The sequence below is a fragment of the Hemicordylus capensis genome, chromosome 1, assembly GCF_027244095.1.
Source record: "Hemicordylus capensis ecotype Gifberg chromosome 1, rHemCap1.1.pri, whole genome shotgun sequence".
Taxonomy (NCBI): Eukaryota; Metazoa; Chordata; class Lepidosauria; order Squamata; family Cordylidae; genus Hemicordylus; species Hemicordylus capensis.
In genome coordinates this window covers 116589382-116611291 of record NC_069657.1, presented here as the reverse complement: position 1 = coordinate 116611291, position 21910 = coordinate 116589382, and the positions used below count along the sequence as shown (strand labels likewise).

At 41.5% G+C, this 21910-nt stretch overlaps 1 protein-coding gene across 4 annotated transcripts in view; it reads right to left on the bottom strand.

Annotated features, from left to right (window-relative positions):
- GALNT18 (polypeptide N-acetylgalactosaminyltransferase 18) overlaps positions 1-21910 on the bottom strand; it is a 437718-nt gene that overhangs the window by 66921 nt on the left and 348887 nt on the right. For 3 of the 4 annotated variants that reach the window (XM_053263303.1, XM_053263281.1, XM_053263289.1), the window contains 3 exons: positions 7572-7757; positions 4202-4339; positions 2030-2125 (listed from right to left, as the gene is read on the bottom strand). In XM_053263303.1, the coding sequence (XP_053119278.1) occupies positions 2030-2125; positions 4202-4339; positions 7572-7757 (420 nt within the window). The remainder of the gene's footprint in view (positions 1-2029; positions 2126-4201; positions 4340-7571; positions 7758-21910) is intronic. The other variant, XM_053263294.1, reaches the window with a different exon arrangement.

Here is a 21910-nt window from a genome sequence, read left to right as displayed (position 1 = left end):
CTACAATAGAAGGGTTCAAGTCACCAACTGAGAATCAGTATCCTAAAGCAACCTTTCTTCTCCTAAAAGTTGCTACCTGACTCTTGCTTATAATTTTGGTTTTACAAATACTGTACCCATCCTGAAAAATCTAGCATGTCTAGCATGGCAAATTACAAGGTCTTAGTTATAACCTATAAAGCCCTAAACAGCTCAGGCCCCAGGTATTTAAGAGAACAAGGCTCTCCTTAGAGGGTTCTGCGGGGAGAGCGGGCTCTCCCCACAGATGAGCAGACAGCCCACCCTGCGCGGCCGGATCGGCTGCCCACACAATTACTGGCTCCGTCACAGAGCCTGCTGGGGCTGCGGGGATTGGGGGCCGCCCGGCCCCTGGAAGTCCCAAAATGCTCTGTGCAAATGCGTGAGGCATTCTGGGGAGACCCCCGATGCTGGGAAGTGTGTTTTAGCCTTCAGACTGGGGGTCTCCTCATGAGTTGCCACGGCGCGGAGCCGCAATGTGGTGACTAACGATCACAGAAACAGGGTGAGCACTCCGCTAACCTCATTTTAAGGGAGGGGTATTTAGGCGGGCTATCTGCCACTGAACCACCGGGCTCACCTGCGAGCTCAGTGGTTCTCACGACCGCTCAAAAACAGGCTGAAGGTGAAGAATAATGACTCTCAGTAGCTTGTGAATAACACAGGAGGGGGTGAAGTAATGGCTATGCTTTCTCTTTCATTCAAATATATGATTTAATGAAAAGCTATATTCTACTTACATCATTCTACATACTTCAAATCTCTATGAAAACACAAGCCAGCAGGAACATCCTTTGCATCGTTTCTTTCATTCAGTTTAACGGGTCTTATGCAGACAGTGTTCTCAATCTGAAGGGCAGCCTGATGTGATCATGGTGCTCCTTCCATTGCCATGGCTCAGATGTGTGTGACTGCAGCTCAAGTTGCATCTTAAATGATAGCTGCTCGCTGTGTCCACCTTGCACCAACTCTGCAGAAGCAGGGCTGTTGGCTTGCTCCTCACTGTCTTCTGTTTTAGAAAGTTCTTTGTATACTACAAACAACTCACACGAGCAGAGCTGGTACTCTAATGCAGCACCACTGGGACCTTTGTGCCTAATCCTATGCAATCTTTCTGCACTGGAGCATAACTCTGGGCTGTGCAACTTCTATGCTTAGTGTTGAAACTTGGTTGCTTTTTGAAGAGCTCAAGGAACTCCAGCACCCTTCTTCAGAATATTAACATATATATAGAAGAGGCAAAGGGCCCAATGCATGACCCTAATGCTCTAACTACATTTATCCTTGGTGAAAGTGAATGTTCATCTGTAGAAACCAGCTGATTCTAGTCTGTATGTTTGCAACTGGTTATTTAATTGAACGATGCAGGGGGAATTGATGTTATATGTGTCATTGTTATTCCATAATATGGAATTGTTATTCCATAATAACCGCCCTGAGCCTTTTGGAAGGGCAGTATAAAAGTTTTAATAATAAATAAATAATAATAAATACCTACCTGTCATTGTATTTTGAAGGGGGAAATTCTAATAAAATTTTATTTTTAAAAAAATGACCTTAAAGATTTTACAAATGGTAATTTAAAATTTAAATACCTAAAATTCAAAGATTTTACAAATGGTAATTTAAAATTTAAATACCTAAAATTCAAATGTATAGTTGTACGAGAGAGAAAATAAAATGCCCTTGAATACTAACTGTTATATTCGCATTAGCAAAAAGAAGATCAAACATAAAGATATGCCAACAAGTCTTAGCAAATGGAGACCTATATCATTTTTGTTGTTGTTACAACTAAATATATAAGGCTCTCTGACAGGTACAAATTAATAAACCAATGTTTCTTGACATCATGGCACAAATTATGTTCTCATTGCTATCTATCAAATATCCAACAAACAGCCAAGAAGATATTTTGACAGGAACAAACCCACCAACACTTCCAATGTGGCTCTTTCCACACAGCCTAATAAGAGCAGGAGCAAGATACAAGATCATTAGTCTCACTAACCTGTGGTGTCATTCCATGGCAGATATACATGATTGGAATATTTTCTGAGTCTGGCCCCTGATCAAGGCACAAATCACCTTTTAGGGAATTCTGCAGCTAGATGGGGTGGGGGGATGGGGGTGAGGGTAAGAGAAAGAGAACAAAATAATCTGTTAAGGACAATTATTTGCTTAAAGCTATATCTTTTCAATATAATTGTATCTACCTATAAGAACCAAAGCGCAAAATGTGTTTAAATGCTTAGTTGTGCTGTCGAGTCGATGTCGACACCTGGAGACCACAGAGCCATGTGGTTTTCTTTGGTAGGACACAGGCGGGGGTTCACCACTGCCATCTCCCATGCAGTATAAGATGATGCATTTCAGCATCTTCCTGTATCACTGCTGTCTGATAATGCTTAGTGCTAATACATAATGCTCCAGCATAATCAATAATGTACCTTGCTACAATCCCCCAAAATGCTTGCATCTGTGGAGACTTTCAATGGGATTCCAAGATCACAAGTGAATTTAGGATTGCCTGTCCTATGATTGCTTTATTTCTGTTTGACTTCCTTCTTGAAAAAAACTTAATGAACAATTGGGGATCTCTAACTAAGTTTCAAGAACTGCCCAGGACTTTAATACAAGTTCCCATAGGACCTGCATTTCTTTTAAACATTTTTTTTAAAAAGTCATCAGAATTCAGAAATCCTGAATTCTCTGCTCCTTGACCGAATCATCTGAAACCAATAAAACATCATGGATCAGTGAGAACCTGGCCAAATATTTTCAAAAGCTATCCTGACAAATCTAGAGGACAGTCCATATAAATTGGTTTTGTAAAAGCAATGCACATACAGTGTGACAAAAGTGCACTTGAGTACTAGGTGAACAGTTGTATTCACTATTTATCTTTGCTGTGTCAACTCATTTTTATATCTTACATAAGTACACTTTACTATTTTAGCTTTCCTTCAGAACTGCTGTGAAAAATCGTTTCACACTGTATACCTCTGCAACGCTGATCAGAGCTTTTAATTTATGCCTGTCAAATAAATATTGGATTAATCCAACAAGTGTGTCACGGAAAACTCAATTATTCCAGTTCAGGTCTCTTCCCCTCCCCGCCTCCCCATTTATATCTTTAGTCCACAATGCCTTTTGCATCATTTGTGGCAATAAGAACACACTTCTATTAAGTGGGAAACCTCTTCAAGTGAGAATCTCTTTTTATGAGATTCTGGTCTGACTAATACAAATGTATAATGCCAATGTTTTTAAAATTATCTTGTCAAGCTTAGAATTGTTGTCACCAGTAGCTATATCAGTCTTCATCTTTGTTCAGAAGTTCAAGCAATAAGACCTACTTCTGAGTATACATGCTTAGGGATTGGACTGGTATTCACCCAGAGAACAACCTCTCTCCAATCCTTTATTTTAAATGCGGAACCTTTCTACTGTTTAAACTATACGGTTAACACCATTTTCATATTATTAGTGGTAAGATATATTCTACCTGTTGTTTATATGCTGGACCTGTGAGGATATTGCACAAGCACAAGTAGTTTGGGAAATTCCATACAAAAATGTACAGTGTGCAATAAAATGACCTCCCCACAGGACAGTACATTAATCATTCATCATCTAGCAGAGAAGTTACTAGACTAGGGAGCTGCAGAGTTTGGGCAGGGTGGAGGTGTGGTTAGGCAAGGTGGTATTATTCATGTATTTCTTTAAGATACCTTGTCCCACACTTCCAGTTGAATGGAAGCTCAAAATGACTCACAACCAAAGTCAAAATCACACAAATAACAGACTCAAACATTTGGGGCAATACAAAAAGTCAAAGGGCCAGGTTATGTGAGCATGGCCCCCTCCAGGTGATCATGTTGGGGCTGCGCTGAGAACACACCTGTCCTGAAGTCACTGAAGGATGCGCTGACATGTTCTCAGCATGTCCTTTGATTGTGTGTGACAGGTGTTAACTTGAATCGCCCCTCTATGTGCACTGCAAAGACATGTTTAGTCTATGTCAGCTAACCATCAGCCAGACAGCCAATCAACCAACCATCAGCCAATAAAACCCATAATTTGTATTAAGGTTTTATCTGGAATCAAATTCCATTTGCAGGGATTATTTCCCATTGTTATCTACTTATGAATGATCAAGGTAAATAAACCAGGCTCTTACCACCCCATAGGCAACAGTGTCTGAGTACATTCTCATTTCTGGATATACGCTGACAAGATACCACCTAAAGGTCTTACACTGCAGCTTTTTCCTCAAGGCCTTCCTCTTAGAAATATCACCAATGTCGATTCCAGAGTCCTGTTCACATGGGACAGAAAACATTTCAGAGATATAAAATCCATTCCTCCTGTTTATCTTACAAACACATTGCTTTGTACAGTTCACTTATAAATAGTAACACAGGGATATATACCTTTGCACAATTAACATATTTAGCATAATGCTTCCTTGCAATCAGTAGATCTTTCATAAAAATTCTCAAGTACGTCTGTGTGCTTAAAGATAAAAGTCACCTTCATTTGGGGGCTTGATCCAGAGTCCATTGTAATCAATGGGGAAGTTTTCACAGGCATTAAATAATATTAAATCTGGCTCTCTGCAAGTTCCACAATAATAATTTCTTTAAAGCAATTTCCAAATCTCAAAATAAATGGCACTAAATAGCAAGCCGACCTGGAAAGTACTTCTCTTTTGGCAAAATTAAAGCCTATATTTCAGATTCCATTTTCTGGGAAATTAAGTCTGACTTCCTTTCACTAAATAATTTAGACATGCCACCTATCTTTTTACTATTTTTGTCCAACCCTTTTTATACTGATAAGGCATTTCAGCCACTGTTTTTGTTAAAAGCATTTGCAAAACTCCTTCCCCCTCTTTCCCTTTTATTACATTTTGTAGTGAAGCCTTTGCTGGTGTAACATAGTTTTGTTCAATTCGAGATACAGGAGTTTCATAAAGAGCTTGTAAATGACGATCAGTAATTTAGCTCATTATAGCTATGTAGCAGAGATTTTTAGAGAGGCATCTAAATGCAAATTTGGGACCAGTATTTGTCAGGAAGTAAAATGAGACATTTTTACAGTAGATTATGTCCTTGTGCAATAAACCTTACATTAAAAAATATATTGTCTGGTAGACAAAATGGAGGACTGCATCCAAATAACAATTGCCAAGTAACCACAGTTTTTGTAACTTTCTGTACAAAAGTGCTTGCACATGGGAAGGTGCATGCCAAAGAGGAGGAAGAATGGTGTGCGTGTGTGTGTGTGTGTGTGTGTGTAAAATCTAATGCAATCCTGGGCAGCATTAATAGAGGCATAATGACTAGACCACAAGAAATTATTCCACTCTATTCTCATCTGGTCAGAAATCACTTGGAATCCTCTGCCCAGGTCTGGGAAATGCGCTTTAAAGAAGACACTGATAAATTGGAATGGATTCACAGGAGAAAAACAAAGATGGTGGTAGATCAAGAAACCAAGTCCTATAAGGAATAGTTGAGGGAACTGGTTATCTTTAGCCAGAAAAAGAGAAAACTAAGGGGAGTTATGATAGCTGTCTAATACTATATGGATTTATTAATGATAAATTAATAACTGGCCCCAGCCACTTGGGGAATAGAAAGTTAAGGGAAGATATTATAACTATCTTCAAATATCTGAAAGGTAGAAGAAGGAGATGACTTGTTCTCTGTTGCTCCTGAAGACAAGACTAGAACACATGGGTTGAAATTACAGGGAAGCCGATTCAGGCTAGATATTAGGAAGAATTTCCTAACTGTAAAAGCTGAGCAACAGTGGAATATTCTGGAGAAGTAGGCCTTTAAGGCAGGGAGAGTTACTCCGGTTGTGCTGACAATGCAGCATGGGCCGATTTCGGCTCCCAACGGGGCTGTGTGGCCCCATTTGGGACCAAAATAACACCCCTCACATCTGACGTCAGTGTCTGGGAGCATGCTTCTGCGGGTTCTTTGAACCCATTTGCCCAATGGTGGCTCTGCCCCTGTTCCAAGGTCACTTCCAGCTCTAAAATTCTATGAGGAGGTCTGCACTGGGCATAGCTACTCTAATTTAAAGTTACTTCATCATGGTGGCTCTTTTGGGTTCTCTCCAGACATTTGGAAATGAAAACTTCTTTCACAATGGTATATCAAAACAATCATTTAAAGGATATAATTACAATTTAATAAATGGGACTGTAACATCTGAGTAAAGAATTCACATATCTCCATTGTGAAATTAATAGCATCTTACAATAAATATTTTACAAGGCTATATCCAGATGTGTGGCAAGGTTCAAGGCTCTATGACCAACCAGTAATTTTTGGTGATTTTTTCCCCCTTTTTCCCCATTGTAAAAAATCTGAAGTTAAGTCAGAATTTGGATTTGAATTCTGATATCTGATTCTGAATTCTGATCTGATATCTGACATTGCCAGAGCCCATAGAATCTGGATATGACATTGTCAAAGTCATCTGGGACAGATTCAGATCTGAATTTTCTAAACACGCACAGGCCTATTATATTCTAGATTCCCATGGTGTATATGCTCCCAATTTCTGGTTGTGTGAACCTGGAAAACTAGATGATGTTAGGTTGGCACCATGCCAATCTGAAAGCTACCTAGGACCATGAAATTTATTTATTTATTTATTTATTTAGCATATTTCTATACCACGGAAAACTTGCGTCTCTGGGTGGTTTACAATCTTAGATCTCAACTTCAGCTGTTGATCCCTTATAGGTGTCATTTGATGCTCATTACAGTGTTCATGGTTTTAAACAAGTGTAAACTATCCAGATGTTTTCACATAAAACTGTTGAATAGTTTCTTCAGTTTTATAAACCTCTGTTATGACACCACAGATGCTTGGTTAAATCTAAGCATTTTCACATTGTTAATTCATAAAACAATTCTACTAACAATTCTAGAAAAGTCACATAACAGGAGAAAAGTTTGAATGCCGGGTTCCTCTCTAGCAAGGGCATTAGTGATTTAATATGATCAATTTTGAGATGTTCTGTTAACAGGAATAGAAAATACTGCCTCCAAAGTTACAAAATTTGAGGTAAAACGGGGAAAGCTCTGAAGGAATTTTGAGGGGCATGTAGGAATTTCAGAGTAATTTTGATTTTCCTAGTGGTAAGAATGCACTTATATGACAAAAACAACTTTAGTCTCTTTCAATATATATAACAGACCCAATCCAAATGTAAGAAGATCCTTGGAAAAGAAAAAGAAACTTTGCTTAAGTGATACTCGAGAAAACCACCTCAACAAAGGCAATAGAAAGGAAAATCAAATGTTGCTTTCAAACATTTGAGTCCCTTGTTCTTGTTTTTTGGGTGACTAAGGTTTGTTTTTGCTTTTGCCGCAGAGTTCTTTTAGTTGCATTGGTTTCATCATAGTAATACAGTGGAATGTTTCACTGTTCTCTTGGACATGGACGAATTCCATCTTGCTTGAGCTACCACTTCTTACAATGGCCTTAGAGACTCACACAGATATCACAGATTGTTGACAACTCACCTCTTGAGGGATATTCCAAGCCATGTAAACATGGCTTTTAAATTCATCCATCCAGACTTCAGCCACTCTTAGTGCATTTCTTCGGACATGAGCAGTTAGGTCTTCTGTATATGGCTTATGGGCTCGTTCAATATGGGCAATTCTAGAACAAGGCAGAACTTCAACACTACCGCCACACTGCCATACCTAAAAACAAATAAATTGGGTACTTTAGGTAACTTCACTATAGCCAACATGTGAGTATTTTCAATCTGTTACTGGCTTTCAAAATGTGCAAAGAAAATATTTTAGGTTTATAGTTTACTATAGCTCTTCAACTGTGAATTTTGAAGAAGAATTTGAAAAAGAACACCCTATACAAAGCAAGGGAATGCAATCATTGTGAACAAAGGAAGTATTTATCATAACAGGTATAGCATCCTGCCTTCTTTGAATATTTCTCTTGTTAACTGTGTCCATATATACACTGTGACTGACAAGGAAACAACTGTTTCTTTTCAACTACTCTGTCTGATCTGATACATGCCTAGTTGGAAGGAAATCCCACTGAGTTCAGAAAGACCTGCTTCCAGGAAAATGTGCTTAGGATTGCAACCAAAAACATTATTGTGAAGAGATATGTCTCCCCATAAAATCAGTTCTATGTAGATAAGGAGTTTAGCCTGCTATGCAAAAGCAAAGTTGTTCCAGGGTAAAATCAGAAAGAAAAATCAAACAGAGGTAAATTTAATCTTTGTTATGGCGAACTCTGATGTACAAGAATGACAGTCCACGTGTCTACATTGCAGACAGGGAATTCTTACTCACCTATTGTACCCAATTTGCCATCATCCTTAAGTCTGCTGCCTCTTTAATCTTATCTGAATTATCAAAGATCTTTTCTATTTCTACTAGCTATTTGTGTTGATTTCCTGTGGACCTCAGTTATGAATTGAATTGCAGCACTTGTGACATCAAGGAAACAAAACCAAGACAGCAGACACTTTGGTTCACATCTTCAGAGGCTATCAAGAGACAAAAGATGGCTAATTTCCCACACTGCTCTCCTGGAAAACAGTGCAGTCTGGTCGCCCATCTCTACTGAGGACAGACAACAGGCTGGCTGAACATTGTGCTCTGAAATTGAACATGAGAAACTCCATGTTTGTCCACCCACTATTCATATACCATACTAGGGAAGCACTCTGTTCAGAGATCCATTTTATACATTTAAGTCATTTGGCGTGAATGCTCTTCTAGGCATTTGGCAGCTTCTAAGGCTAGAAGAATGTGGCATGGATTCAGATTATTTACAAGGCCTTTTTTGAGCAGTTGCCTAATTATATCCAGCATATGCTGGAAGGCAAGAAGGAGCCTGTCTATTCAAACTCACAAGATGATTACTCCTTTCCCCTAAAACTGTAATATCCCCCAAATAAGACAACTTTTTCAGACAACATTTTCAGACAAACTCAGACAGCTTTTTCTTTCAAGGAATCTCTGTACAAATGAAGAAGACAGAATAACCATTATCAATATATTTTTTATAAAGAAGAAAAGGATGTAACAGTAACCCATCAGTTGTTTTGTGCCAACAAGCAAACAATAATTAGGAATGCTCATTTGAACTTCTCCCTTAATTGTTGAGTTCTGAATCCCCTGGTTTTGTTTTTGAAGTCAAACCAGTGATAGATGATACATTTGTGATCCTAGCCTGATTCAGACATTATGCTGTACGAGTGTACAGATGTCTGTACACTTATACATACGTTTGTGTCAATTTGGATCAAATTTGAACTGAACTGCATGTTACTGAACCGATTCAACTGAACTGATGGGAAGGTCCATTTGACGGAAACGGTTTGGCGGTTTGAACGACTATATTGTACTTGTAAAGGAGCCACTTTAAGTGGCGCAGCAGGAAAATGCTTAACTAACAAGCAGAAGGTTGCCAGTTTGCATACCCCCTAAACTACTATATTGGGCAGCAGCGACATAAGAAGATGCTGAAAGGCATCATTTCAACCTGTGCGGGAGGAGGCAATGGTAAACCCAACCTGTATTCTGCCAAAGAAAACCACAGGGCTCTGTGGGCTCCAGGAATCGGAATTGACTTGACGGCACACTTTACCTTTACTTGTAAAGGGCAATCCAGTAAGGATTCTCCTTTACAAGTAAAGGGGTTGGGGTCCTGGAAATTTCTAAGAGGTAGTTGGGGTGGTGGCAAGAGAGGTAGTTAAAGGATCTTACCTGCCCAGTGCAGCTGCTGGTGCCGTCACGTGTCCCTCCCCCTAATGCAGCCATACCCCAAGGGTTTGGCATTTCAGCACCAGTGGGGGTGGTACTTTAAGGGCAGCGGAGGGTGTACTCACCCCTCCTGCCGCATTTCCCTCACTAGTGCTCCATTATTTTTTATTATTTTTAAGCTCCTAGGGGCAGCAGCGTTCCTCCCTGCTGCCCCGTTTCCCTCATCGGCCAGAAGTGGCCGGAAGTAGCAACCGCGCGTGCGCATGCATGGCAGACAGACGTGCATGTGCACACAACAGACGCACGCGTGGTCACTACTGCCAGCCACATCCGGCTGATGAGGGAAACGGGGCGGCAGGGAGGAATGCTGCCGCCCCTAGGGGCTAAAAAATAATGGAGCGCCGGCAGGAGAAATGTGGTGGGAGGGGTGAGTACACCTTCTCACGCCTTTACAGTACCACCCCCATCGGCGCCGAATAACATTCGGGCACATCCCTAGCCTCTTTTAGAAGGCTGCCTGTGTGGTGGAGGCAGCGCAATTCCAGCCTCCGCAGAAGCATTAGGGATTCACCACGGAGGCTGGAACGGCACTCCCATTCTGTGGGTGACTCACTAAAAGAATCACTGTGTGTGCTTGGTCTGCGCCTCGGGGAGGGGGGGAAGCAACAGTGCTGGCAGCTGCACTGGGCAGGTAACACCCTTTAACTATCTCTCTTGCCGCCACCCCCGGCCACCCATTCGATGCTGAACCAGTTCACCCGAACCGGGCTTGGTTTGGTTTTATCACAGACTGAACTGCCCAGAATTCAGTTCGTGATCAAGCTGCCGAACCAGTTCAGCATTGGACAGTTTGTGCACACCCCTAAGAGAAAGCTATATTTTTGATAGGGTTTTATTTTTTGGAAAGGTTATAGCATAACAACCTTGTCTATTATATATTTGCTTTATTTCTGTGGCTATTTCTCTCTTGTTTAACGTTATATTGATATTATGATGCTGATATTTAAACTGTATTTTTCATTTCATTTTGTTTTGTAAACTGCTTTGAACTTTTTTTGAAAAGCAGTACAACCTTTCTGCAAGTTACAAACATGTGACTTAAAAACATCTATACAAACAAACAAAGCCCCATTAAGGAAGTCCCCAACTTACAAATGCCAACCTGCACTTACAAACAAATAATCGCTCTTGGAAACTGTATGTGCTCTGAGTTATGAACATTTGACTTAAAAATGAATTTTGAAACACAACCTGTTTGCAAGCTGGTGACTTTCTGCATATAAATAAGTAGAGGAAGCTGCTAATTCAAGTTATGGGAGACCCCGGTTGAATGAAACTTACTTCTGAACAACTTTTACAGAAATATCTTCGCCATGGAGGGAGCACTGCTGGACAATATAGTACTATACTAAGTGCTAGGTGGAACTTCTGTTTTAATTTGACTCTAGTCTTATTCCAGAAAAGCCTCAGCAGAACTAAAGCACTGCAGTATGGAAGCAATTTGGATTCCTTGCCCTAAATGGCTCAGCCAAACAAGACAAATGTCTGTCTTCCCCTCTGTGCTCCTTCCAGGCCTGTTGGTCTTATATTAGTGCAGGAATTCCCAGGCTTGAGTTGCGAAATGTTGTTGGACTACAACTTCCATCATTCCCATTCACAATGGCCTTTGGCTGAGAGTGGGTCCACATCTGAGGACCCAAGGCTGGGGAAGGCCCTGCATTAATGAATCTTACTGCAATGGAAAAGAGGGGTGGAGGAGGAAAAACATCACCTCTATTCAATTACTCTACCTCTCCAGTACAAAATGATGTGTTCCTATTTGTCCACTTCTATTTAATCCAGGAAAGTTTTTATTTTTATTATATTTAAATTTTCAGAACAAAAGGTTCTGAATTTTAACAAAACATCTGAAGACAAAAATTACCAAACTGACCAACGTACATTAAAACATAAAGTACAATGAAATGTACTTTCAGCTAAAGCTGAATGAAAACTCTAGATCTAAATGCAACTGAACTTTTTAATGAGTTGGGAACAGGAGGTGGTGTTTAAGATTCTCCTTCACAGTATCTTTGATTTCATTATTAATTCAGCAATTTGACTTCAAAATGAAGTTGCGTATTCTTTAAAAAAACCCACAAAAAACACGCACAGCCTGGTTTAACACGTGATTTAATATGGTTTGTAAACAGCAATTACCCAGTTTCTGAGTAAACTCCAATTAGTCAAACCTGTTGGTCTTCTCTTTCTTGTCTAAACACTGTCAGTCTTTGTTCTATTTCTGAAGTCTTATTAATTACACTGCTTCAGAAGCATGAATGCGCTTAAAATCTTAAATGTTAAGCAGGAGCTGTCAAGGCGAGGGCTGATAGAACAAGCTGGTTGTGTGGAGCTGATTCAAAACCCAATCTAATTACTTATAAGGAAAAATTTCTCAGCCTCTGTTTAAAATGTGATTAATGTTTTACAAATATTGGCCTAAATGCATCTGGCATGCTGAAAAAATAGTAGCATGTGCTTAGGGGTTTTGCACAGGAAGAGGAGACATTGTCCTTGGCATGTTATTTCCTACTTGATGAATACCTGTATATTAAAAATTGCTATCCAAAATTTACATATTAAGAGACTTTCTGTAAGATTTGATTTAGAAATCTTTAGCAAAAAAATGAATGTATAATTGGGTTAAGCTAACATAGTACAATTGCTCAGACTGAGAAGTGAACCAGGAAGTCCCCGATTCAAATGTCATGCCCACCATTAGGCTGCCTTAGGTATTGTTCAGCCTTATCTGTAGTCCAGGGTGACAACACCAATGCTCCTTATAGGATTGTCATGGGGACTATTTGAAGATTGTATGTTGGTCCACAGCTCCATACTGAAGCACAAACTTTGCATGTGAAAATGTTCCAGGTTCAATTCCTGGCAGTTTTAAACCTGCAGTTTAAAAGATCTCAGGATGAGAAAAACCTTGAGGAGCTTTTTATAGTTGCTTCCTTCATAAACACAGAGCAATCTTATGGGTGTTTAAAGGTAAAGTTGTACTGTCCAGTCAGTGTCGACTCCTGGCAAATCACAGAGCCATGTGGTTTTCTTGGTAGAATACAGGAGTGGTTTACCATTGCCTTCTCCCGTGCAGTATGAGCACCTTCCTATATCGCTGCTTTCAGCACCTTCCTATATCGCTGCTGCCCAATATAGGTGTTTCCCATAGTGTGGGAAACATACCAGCGGGGATTTGAACCGGCAACCTCTGGCTTGCTAATCAAGTCATTTCCCTGCTCAACCATTATGTGTGTTTAACTAAGTTTTATTCAGAAACAACTCCATTTTTCTCCTTTTCCTTTCTCTCTCCACCCCTCCTGGTGCCCCCCTCCCCAACACACAACAGGATCCCCACTGGGACAATTTTCCAAACAACAAAACACAAAGGATTACTAGATAGACTACAGCAAGCTGCTGGCAGTTAAAATAGAGAATACTGGGTGAAGTGGACCAATGTTCTGTTTCACTAAAATATAGCTTTTTACGGATAAAACCTAAGAGCCATATATGACAGAGTATGGGTATTGGCAACACTGATGTTAGAGGAAGCATGTGTGTTCCAGACAGGGTGGTATTCCTCCTGAATGATCTTTCAGATTGCCCTGAAAGATAGCTTGGGGGGTGCTCCTTGACTTGGGGCTCTTCTTGGATTCTCACCTTGCCCTAATGGCTGTGCTGCACCCTCTTGTAGAAAAGTCAGACTAGTCACAGCTGGTGCAGGCTCTGCTGAGGGGGCGTCAGGAGGCACCTTTAACTAGGTGCCTAGGTAACTAGGTAAGCAGTAAGTGCTTACCTCTCCTCCCACTGCACCTGAAAGCTGTTTTGAGCAGTGGTGCAACCCCCCTGCCCTCGGTGGCGCCTACAGCAGCTGCTGCTGCACTGCAAACCATGCACACTGAAGCAGCCTTTTCACAGTTCTAGTAACACTATGAATACTAGATGGGAGCTCCTGCTGCATGCTGGCATAGATGGGAGAAAAGCTGGGGCCGGGGTGTATGCTTTATCTTGATGGAAGGACAAGAAAGACTTGCCACCTCCTGTCTGCTTTTCCTTCTCTCTCTCCCACACCCACCATGACCTGACCCAGAACCCATGTTGTTCAGAGACCAGAAGAAGAGAGCTGTTTTCAAACCAAATATAAATTTCAGTCAGTATGGGATTTTTGTTTTTTAAATTACAGCTTGGGGTGGGTGTGGGTGTGTTAAAACAAAACGATACACACAGAGCCTATTCTCGTGTGCAGCCAAGAGCAGGCTAAAAAAGCCATGTCTGGTCTTGGCTGCACATGAACACTGCTGGCATCACACCAGATCCCAGCGGCGCTTCAGCAGCAAGCCCGCCTATGGAGCCCGCCTCTTAAATGAGACTAAGGGAGTGAGCATTTATTTGATCGTGTGGTAGCATTGGCTGCTTTCAGCCGATGCTGCAAGACTGATGGGTGCCCACCTGTTGCTGCGGGTATCCCCACAATGCACCGTGCACTCACGCGGTGCATTGTGGGAGTTCTGGGGGCTGGGACAACAGTCCTGGGGGCTGGAGCACACCGCTGGGCGAAGCAGCAGAGCATCTGGGCATGCGGGATCATGTGCCCTGACCCTCCCAGACACAGCAGCTGGATTGTTCGCAGGGAAGGCTAGCGTCTGTTGCCTTTCCTGCCACCCACCCAGAAGCCCTCTCACACAATTGTGAGAAAGGGCTCACACACAGTTTAAGTAGCCCAAGGCATCACTTTCTAAGCATTAGGAAGTCAAAATAAAACCATAAGAGCTGGAATGACTTTTATAACAGAAATAAAAAGCTTTTAGATCTTATAACATGGCCCTCACTCTTTAAAACTCATTAATTATATCATGGTCTTCATTCCTTAATGAATGGGCCTCACCTAACCACCCTCAGTCAAAAATGAATATATGTTTTCCCCTCCCTTATGTAGTTAATTGCTTCATTATGTACTTTCGAAATTGTGTTTGTTCTGTAGGGATTAATTTTGTACTTAGATTAACAATGCATTGTAGAAGGTTTATGGTTCATGAAGCTATGGACGTTGCAGGCTGGGGGTGTTGCCATTTCATAATTGCTGTAAATCCCCCCAAGGACTATTGTTACCAGGAGATAACACACTTTAAAGGTCACTAAAGGCACTCTATTGATTTTCATTATAGCCACCTCACTGCTGGACATAGCAAGATAATTGATACTTAAGACATTCTGTTGCCAAACTTATGTCAAAAGAAGGAAGCAGACAGACATTTTTCACACAGTTGATTTCTGCCTTCCTTGGTGCCTCGAGTGATCTGTTGTGTCAGCAATCTTCTGATAGTGACAGAAACAATTGTATATTGGAGCTATGTAGCCGACTTTACTAACAAGTCATAGAAACATCTAACATTAAAAAGAGATGTAATCATACAGGAAATGACTTAGAACCACCAGTACCCCAAACGTTCCAACAAATAAACACACACAATTAGCTTTTAAAATTCTGAAGTAAACAACTTCTTCAGTCCCAAATTGTGCCTCTTGCTTCAGTCAGTTTAATTCAAAAACAACCTCCATATGAAGAAAGGTGTGCCATCTTTTCGCTGACCATTGCTGACAATTGTTGTTTCTTGCCCATATTGTGGTCGCAAGCATGACATGACATTAGCTAAGCAGGGTTTGCCCTGGTTGCATATGAATGGGAGACTTGATGTGTGAGCATTGTAAGATATTTCCCTTAGGGGATGGAGCTACTCTGGTTTCAAGTTCCCTCCCTGGCATCTCCAAGAAAGAGCTGAGAGAGATGCCTGCCTACCACGTTGGAGAAACTGCTGCCAGTCTGTGTAGACAATGAGCAGAAGGACCTGCTCAATAATGAGCAGTATATGGCAGCTTCCTATGTAGGGGTGTGCATGGAACCGAAGGGGTGTGGCGCGGCCCTGGGTCATGCCAGGCCTCACAGAGGCCATTTGAGCATGCGCAGCGGCAGGCAAAATGGCAGCCACACCGAATAACAGAGGCCCGAACGGGCCAAAAAGGATTATTTTACAGGCTGCAGCAGTGATAATCGAGGCTGGTGGGGGGAGGGGAAGCTTCATGGACTGCCCCCCCCCCCAGCCTTTAGGAAGCCCCCTGAAGGGGGGCTAGGAGGTACTAAATGTTTATTTTATTCTATTTTTTAAAAAAATTGCGAACTGGTGCAGGGGTTTGGTTCTGGTCCAGACGGAACCGGGGTGGGTGGGTGGCTTCGGTTCAGGCCCGAACCCCTTAACCGAACCCCCGAACCAGTTCGCACATCCCTATTCCTATGTTCCTATGTCAGGTTGGTTCAGGGAATGCTGTAGAATAATATTAGTACTATAAAGATTTTGGCGGGCATTAGCTTAACAACAACAAAACAAAGAATAGTAATCTTCAATATTTTTAAACACAGAGCTGGTCTTGTAGTATTAAGCATGAATTATCCCCTTTGCTAAGCAGGGTCTGTCCTGGTTGCATCTGAATGGGGTACTACATTTGTGAGCACTCACATATCCCCCTTAGGGGATGGAGCTGCTCTGGGAAGAGCATCTGCCTGCTTGCATGCCGAAGGTTCCAAGTTCCCTCCCTGGCATCTCCAGGAGAGGGATTGGAGAGATCCTCTTCTGAAACCCAGGAGAGCTGTTGCCAGTCTGTGTAGACAATACTGAGCTAGATAGACCAATGGTCTGACTCGGTATAAGGCAGCTTCCTATGTCCCAAGCTTTAACTACAATCCACAACAGAATCTCTCTCTCTCTTTCTCTCGAATACGGCAAATATTTATATAACACTTTTCAACAAAAGTTCCCAAAGTGAACTTTTACACAGATATACATAAATAATAAAATGGCTCCCTATCCCCCATAGATCTCACAATCTAAAAAAGAAACACAAGATAGACACCAGCAATAGCCACTGGAGCGATAGAAGGGCCAGATGCTCTCCCCCTGCTCAGTAAAGAGAATCACCACTTTTAAAAGGTGCCTCTTGCTCAGTTAGAAGGGGGTCTCTCTCTCTCTCTGGCATATATATGTGCACCTTCCTTTTCATTCATTCATTCTTCCTTCCTCTTCATTCTTAAGAAAACTGAGAGAGCAAAAGAAGATGGTGGTGACTGTGAAGCACTTTGTGTCATGCCACAATCTGTGAACTCACAAACCAAAGATCAATGACAGAACACAATAAAGGAAAACCAATGGTGAATTGGTAGATCTATAGATTAGCATCTATTGTTTGGATTTCTGTTTGTATCCCTAAGTCTTCTTCTCAAATACTGTACAAAAAGAATAATCATTTGTTTCAGTGAGTATAATTTTATAAACTTTCAAAAGAATTCCCTGAGATCTAACAGATTTTGAGCTAGATTTTCAAGAGAGGTTAAGGGCTCAAGACTACTGTAATTGCTTAATACTAGGCTGTTCTAATACCTATTGTATCTGGGGGTATTGCTAAAAAAGGTAAGTTTCTTTGTCTCCTTCTGTTTTAACTCACACTGTGGAATCATTCTTCTATCTCTTCATGAGAGAAGCTACCAAGTTAAGGATTAAGGACTATTCTCTTCCATTCCCTAAAGCAGAACTGTATAACATAAGGTTCAGGGACCAGATCCAACCCATGGGGAATTTTTTGCTGGTCCCCAGGTAGGCATAACCTGCAGCAACAGCACTCCAGAAAGGCAGAGGGCCACTCATTGGTTCATATCCCTCTTCTCCATATCTCCATCCTCTATTCTCTCTGAAACTGCCTTACAGAACCATCCAATGCATGTTTCTTTGGAAATATTTCCACATGCCTTCCAGTGAGGCTTACTCATAAGGAAGTCTGCCTAGGACTGCAACCAGAAAGCAACAGTGATTTAGCGGGAGCAGGGGATTCAGCATTTGTTTGGGGATGGTGTGAACTCCAGGTGCCTCACTGAATGAGCAGCGACAGGGCCTATATTCTGGCCACTATCCTTCGTTAAAATTATGGGTCCCATGACAAGGGACAAAGATCCACTAGTAACTGAACAGCTTAGGTCCAGGGTAAAGAGACCACCTCCTTTATCATGAACCACCTATAAGATCATCTGGGGAGGTCAAGTTACAGCTGCTGCAGGCTTGTCTAGTGGTGACTCAGGGCTGGGACTTCTCTGTGGCTGCCCCAGGGCTTTGGAATGCACTCCATGTCAAAATAAAGAGTATCTCCATCTCTGACTGCTTTTACAAAGACCCTTGAGGTACCTGTTTTCTCAGGCTTTTAATTGAAACAAATTTTAAACTGTTTAATTTATTTACTTTGTAAAATTGTATTTTTTTTAATTCTGCAAAAGTGTTTTGTTTTATTTGTACATTGTAACTCGGATTATGTAAATTGCCATATATATATGTGTGTAGTAAATAAAATAAACTAATAATTGATTTCATTCATATTTTAAATAATTAATTTTAATATAATAATGTGACCTTGTCCCCTGAACACTGTGTTGTGGTTAGTTCCAGCTCCGGCTCACCAGGGCATTTGAGTTGTGCACCCCTTCCTAAAGCTATTTAAGGCATTATCTATTATATTAATACTTGTAGATGTGCCCGTGGGCATGTGTCCCGGCAACCCAGCAGATTGGCTGGGTGGCGGAGGCTTTCCGGATTGGCTGGAGGGCAGAGGCTCGCAGGAGGCCTTTGGCTGCTGCTGAGGGAAATGGCGGCGGTGGCGAGGAGGAGACGGTGGCAGGCCCGGCCACTCCAAGGAGTCAGGTGGCAGCGGCAGGAGGGAATGGGCAGGGAGGCAGCGACAGGGAAGTGACGACAGGGAGGTGGCACACTTGGCTCCGGTGGTGAAGCGGTGGCGGTTTCAGGCCCAGCTGTGGTAGCGAGGTGGTGGGCTCCTGAAGAGTGCAGGGGGGGGCTAAGCGGGTGGTGGCGGGCGAAGCCCCGCTGCCCTGAAGAGCACGGGGGGGTAAGTGGAGGAGGACACTGGAGGCAAGTGGGGGGGAAACCGGGTGGCAGGGGGGCCATGCCCCTCCCAGCTGCCGGGTCAGCCAGAAAGCCGGGCATGCCAGCATGGGGGGGGACCCAAACAGCGAGCAGGTGATCTGTGCGGGGTCGGCTAGTATTTACTAAAATCTGTAAAAGCCAAATGTGACAAGCCTAGTGCTAATTTCTGCTTCCATTTTCAAACTCCAGAAGACAACACATGCAAAAGCAATTTTTTTTTTTTTTACGCCTAAGCAAAACATGCCTGAGTAAAATTCCTTATTTTAAATGTAAGAACATATTAATTCAAATATATGGCACATATTACCAAGATCTGGAATTTGGACACAATACATGATCCTCCTAGAATCATATCTTTCAGTAGCAGTTTCACTCTGTAAATGTAAACCTCTAATCTTTTCCATATGATTTTAATCTGGTGCTCCAATGTAAGTTATGTTCAGGGGCGTAGCAAGGTTGCATTGGGCCCAGAGACAAGATTTTAAAATGGGCCCCCGCCTCACTCAGCTCAGCTCATGATGTAAAGAAATCTTAAATGAGGCTGAATAGTGGTAACAAAAAGTGTGTGTGTGTGTGTGTGATGTGTGTCACAATAGAACATCATCCTAAATTTTTTTTTAAAGGTTTTGTAAATTGTGGACGAGGCAAGTCATGTAATGGTACTAGAGAAAGACATGCTGTTCTGGTAGCTCCAGGTCTTAACACCCACATCAATTTTGGAGGATGAATACAACTGAAGGAAGCCCAGGCGGGTGCGTAGCTGGGGGAGTCAATCATGTGACTTGCCTCTGGGCCCCCCCCAAGGCAGTGGGCCCCCAGACAACTGTCTCCCCTTGCCCTATTATAGTTACGCCCCTGGTTATGTTGTTTATTAGTCTTCCATATGATTTTAATCTGGTGCTCCAACGTATGTTACGTTGTTTATTAGTTTATTAGTTTAACTGTATAAGAGGTTATACTCTTTTTGTCTATTTGATAGATTGTATTATTAAGGCCCCAGAAAAAACAAGACTGACTGATGAATTTTTGTAAGCTTTTGTCATGATCTACATATATTTTTAACACAGCATTAAAAAAAAGCCATGGGATGTCAAAGGGAAATGGAAAGAGAAGTACTGATGTCAGAAAAAACAATATAGGCCTCTTGGGCTGTTGAGAACTCCGCTGAGGTTGTTATGTTGCTGGTTTTGCTAGGGTATCTAGGAAATGTTTAAGTTTTAATGTTATCTAGTTTTAATTGTAATTTACTTGTAATTGTAATTGCTTTTAATGGTTTTTGATTTTAATTGTTAATTGATTTTTTAAATTTTATTTTAATGTAGACTGATGAGCCACCTTTGGAGGGGCTGTATATAAAGGCAGGAAGGAATAGGCATCAGCAGCAGTTCACGACATTTACTTTACAATGAAAATGTTATAAATTCTTTCAGCTGCATACAGTGTAAATAACTGTTGTGTTATCCACCCCTGTTAATTTATGCTTTGATCCAAATAGAACATGCATATTAAATTCAACATTTGTTTTTCACCTCACAATCTCCAAAGCAAATGTTTTTCCATAAAACACCAAACCCATCATTTCAACTGCATGTGGATCTGTAAGGCAAAAGAAGCTCCCCAAAATTGGAGCATGCATTTGCTTCATTTATTGTGGGTCAAAGGGGATTTTGCACCACATATCAACTGGTGTTATGTCAATCACCTTTTCTTCCTACTACGACCTTTAAACAACATGCTCCCTTCCCCAGAAACAGAGATCATAAAGATGATTCATAGCTGAATGGCTAACACTATCTGTATGTGTAATTATACATGTTGTAGCTGCAGGAACCCTGCTGAGGCACTCATGGAAAAGGGAAGAGAAAAACATGTCACTGAAAACTTGACACAAACAAATAGAGCCAGCCACAGTGAGCATCTTTGGGCAGATTGAGAGGCAATTGGAACTGGAAGCATAGTGACTAATTCCACTCCATTTCCAACAGAGGGCTGTTTCTATGGCAAAAATGACAATAATTTCAAAATTGCAACTCTCACTATTTCAATGCACCCATGATAACTGGGATATAAAGTAGCTTTGTAATAATTCTGCTCACATTGTTACACATACACACACCCCTATATATCTATAGATGTGTGCATATATCTAAACTAATACACACACACACACACACACACACACGTATGCGTATGAGCAAAGTCCAAGCAGCTGTTTCACATGTCAGTGTCACTGTGTGGGGTTGTCAGCTTTTCCCCTGGCAAGGTTCCTGTGCCTTTAACAGCAGAAATTTTACAGGCAACATTTTTCACACTTCATCTGTGTTCTGGGAAATGCTTCACCTGCTGGATAAATTCTCATTAAACTGTTAAAAGCACAGGAACTCTGCTGAAAACAAAGAGTTAATAGTACCATTAGCAAGAGTTACCCATTAGGGTACCCTAAGGGCCTTCCTTGTCCTTACTAAGGATACAGAATCCCTGCCAGAAAACAAGTTGGCCGCTCTACTAACTAAGGATAAATACTTTTTAATGTTACCATAGTAAAAATGCTGCATCAGTTTTTGGAGGATTGTGGGGGGGGGGAGGCTAATGGGTCAAGTCAGGTGATACCACAAGCTCAAAATGTCAAGCTAGTGTTAAAAAACTAATACATAAAAGTATAGTTTTGGAGAGAATTCAAATTGGAAGAATCACACAGAAAATATTTCAGGTTTTCTTTGAGATGCTGGCAACTTCTCCAAGTTTGGGCACAGAGAAGAACTTTAGGAGCTCATAAAAGCCCACCTTAATTGGAAAGGCAAATTTTCAGTCTCCAAATATTTCTGTGGTTGAGTCAAAACTGAACCAGACAAGAACTGCCAACTTTCCTCTCCCACTCTAGCTTTTCTGTCACCAAAACAGTCTTTGCACCAACCCTCCCAAAATTCTCACACACTCCCTTTTACTTGCTGGTTGGAAAGCAGGAGCAGCATGCTGGGAGAAGGCAGGACAAAAAGACAGCCCCCCCCCCATCCCCTCTTAAGGGTCCTCATAGTATGCTGTTCATGTTTCCTCATAGTATATTTCCTTATTGTATGCTGCACTGCAACTCATCAGGAC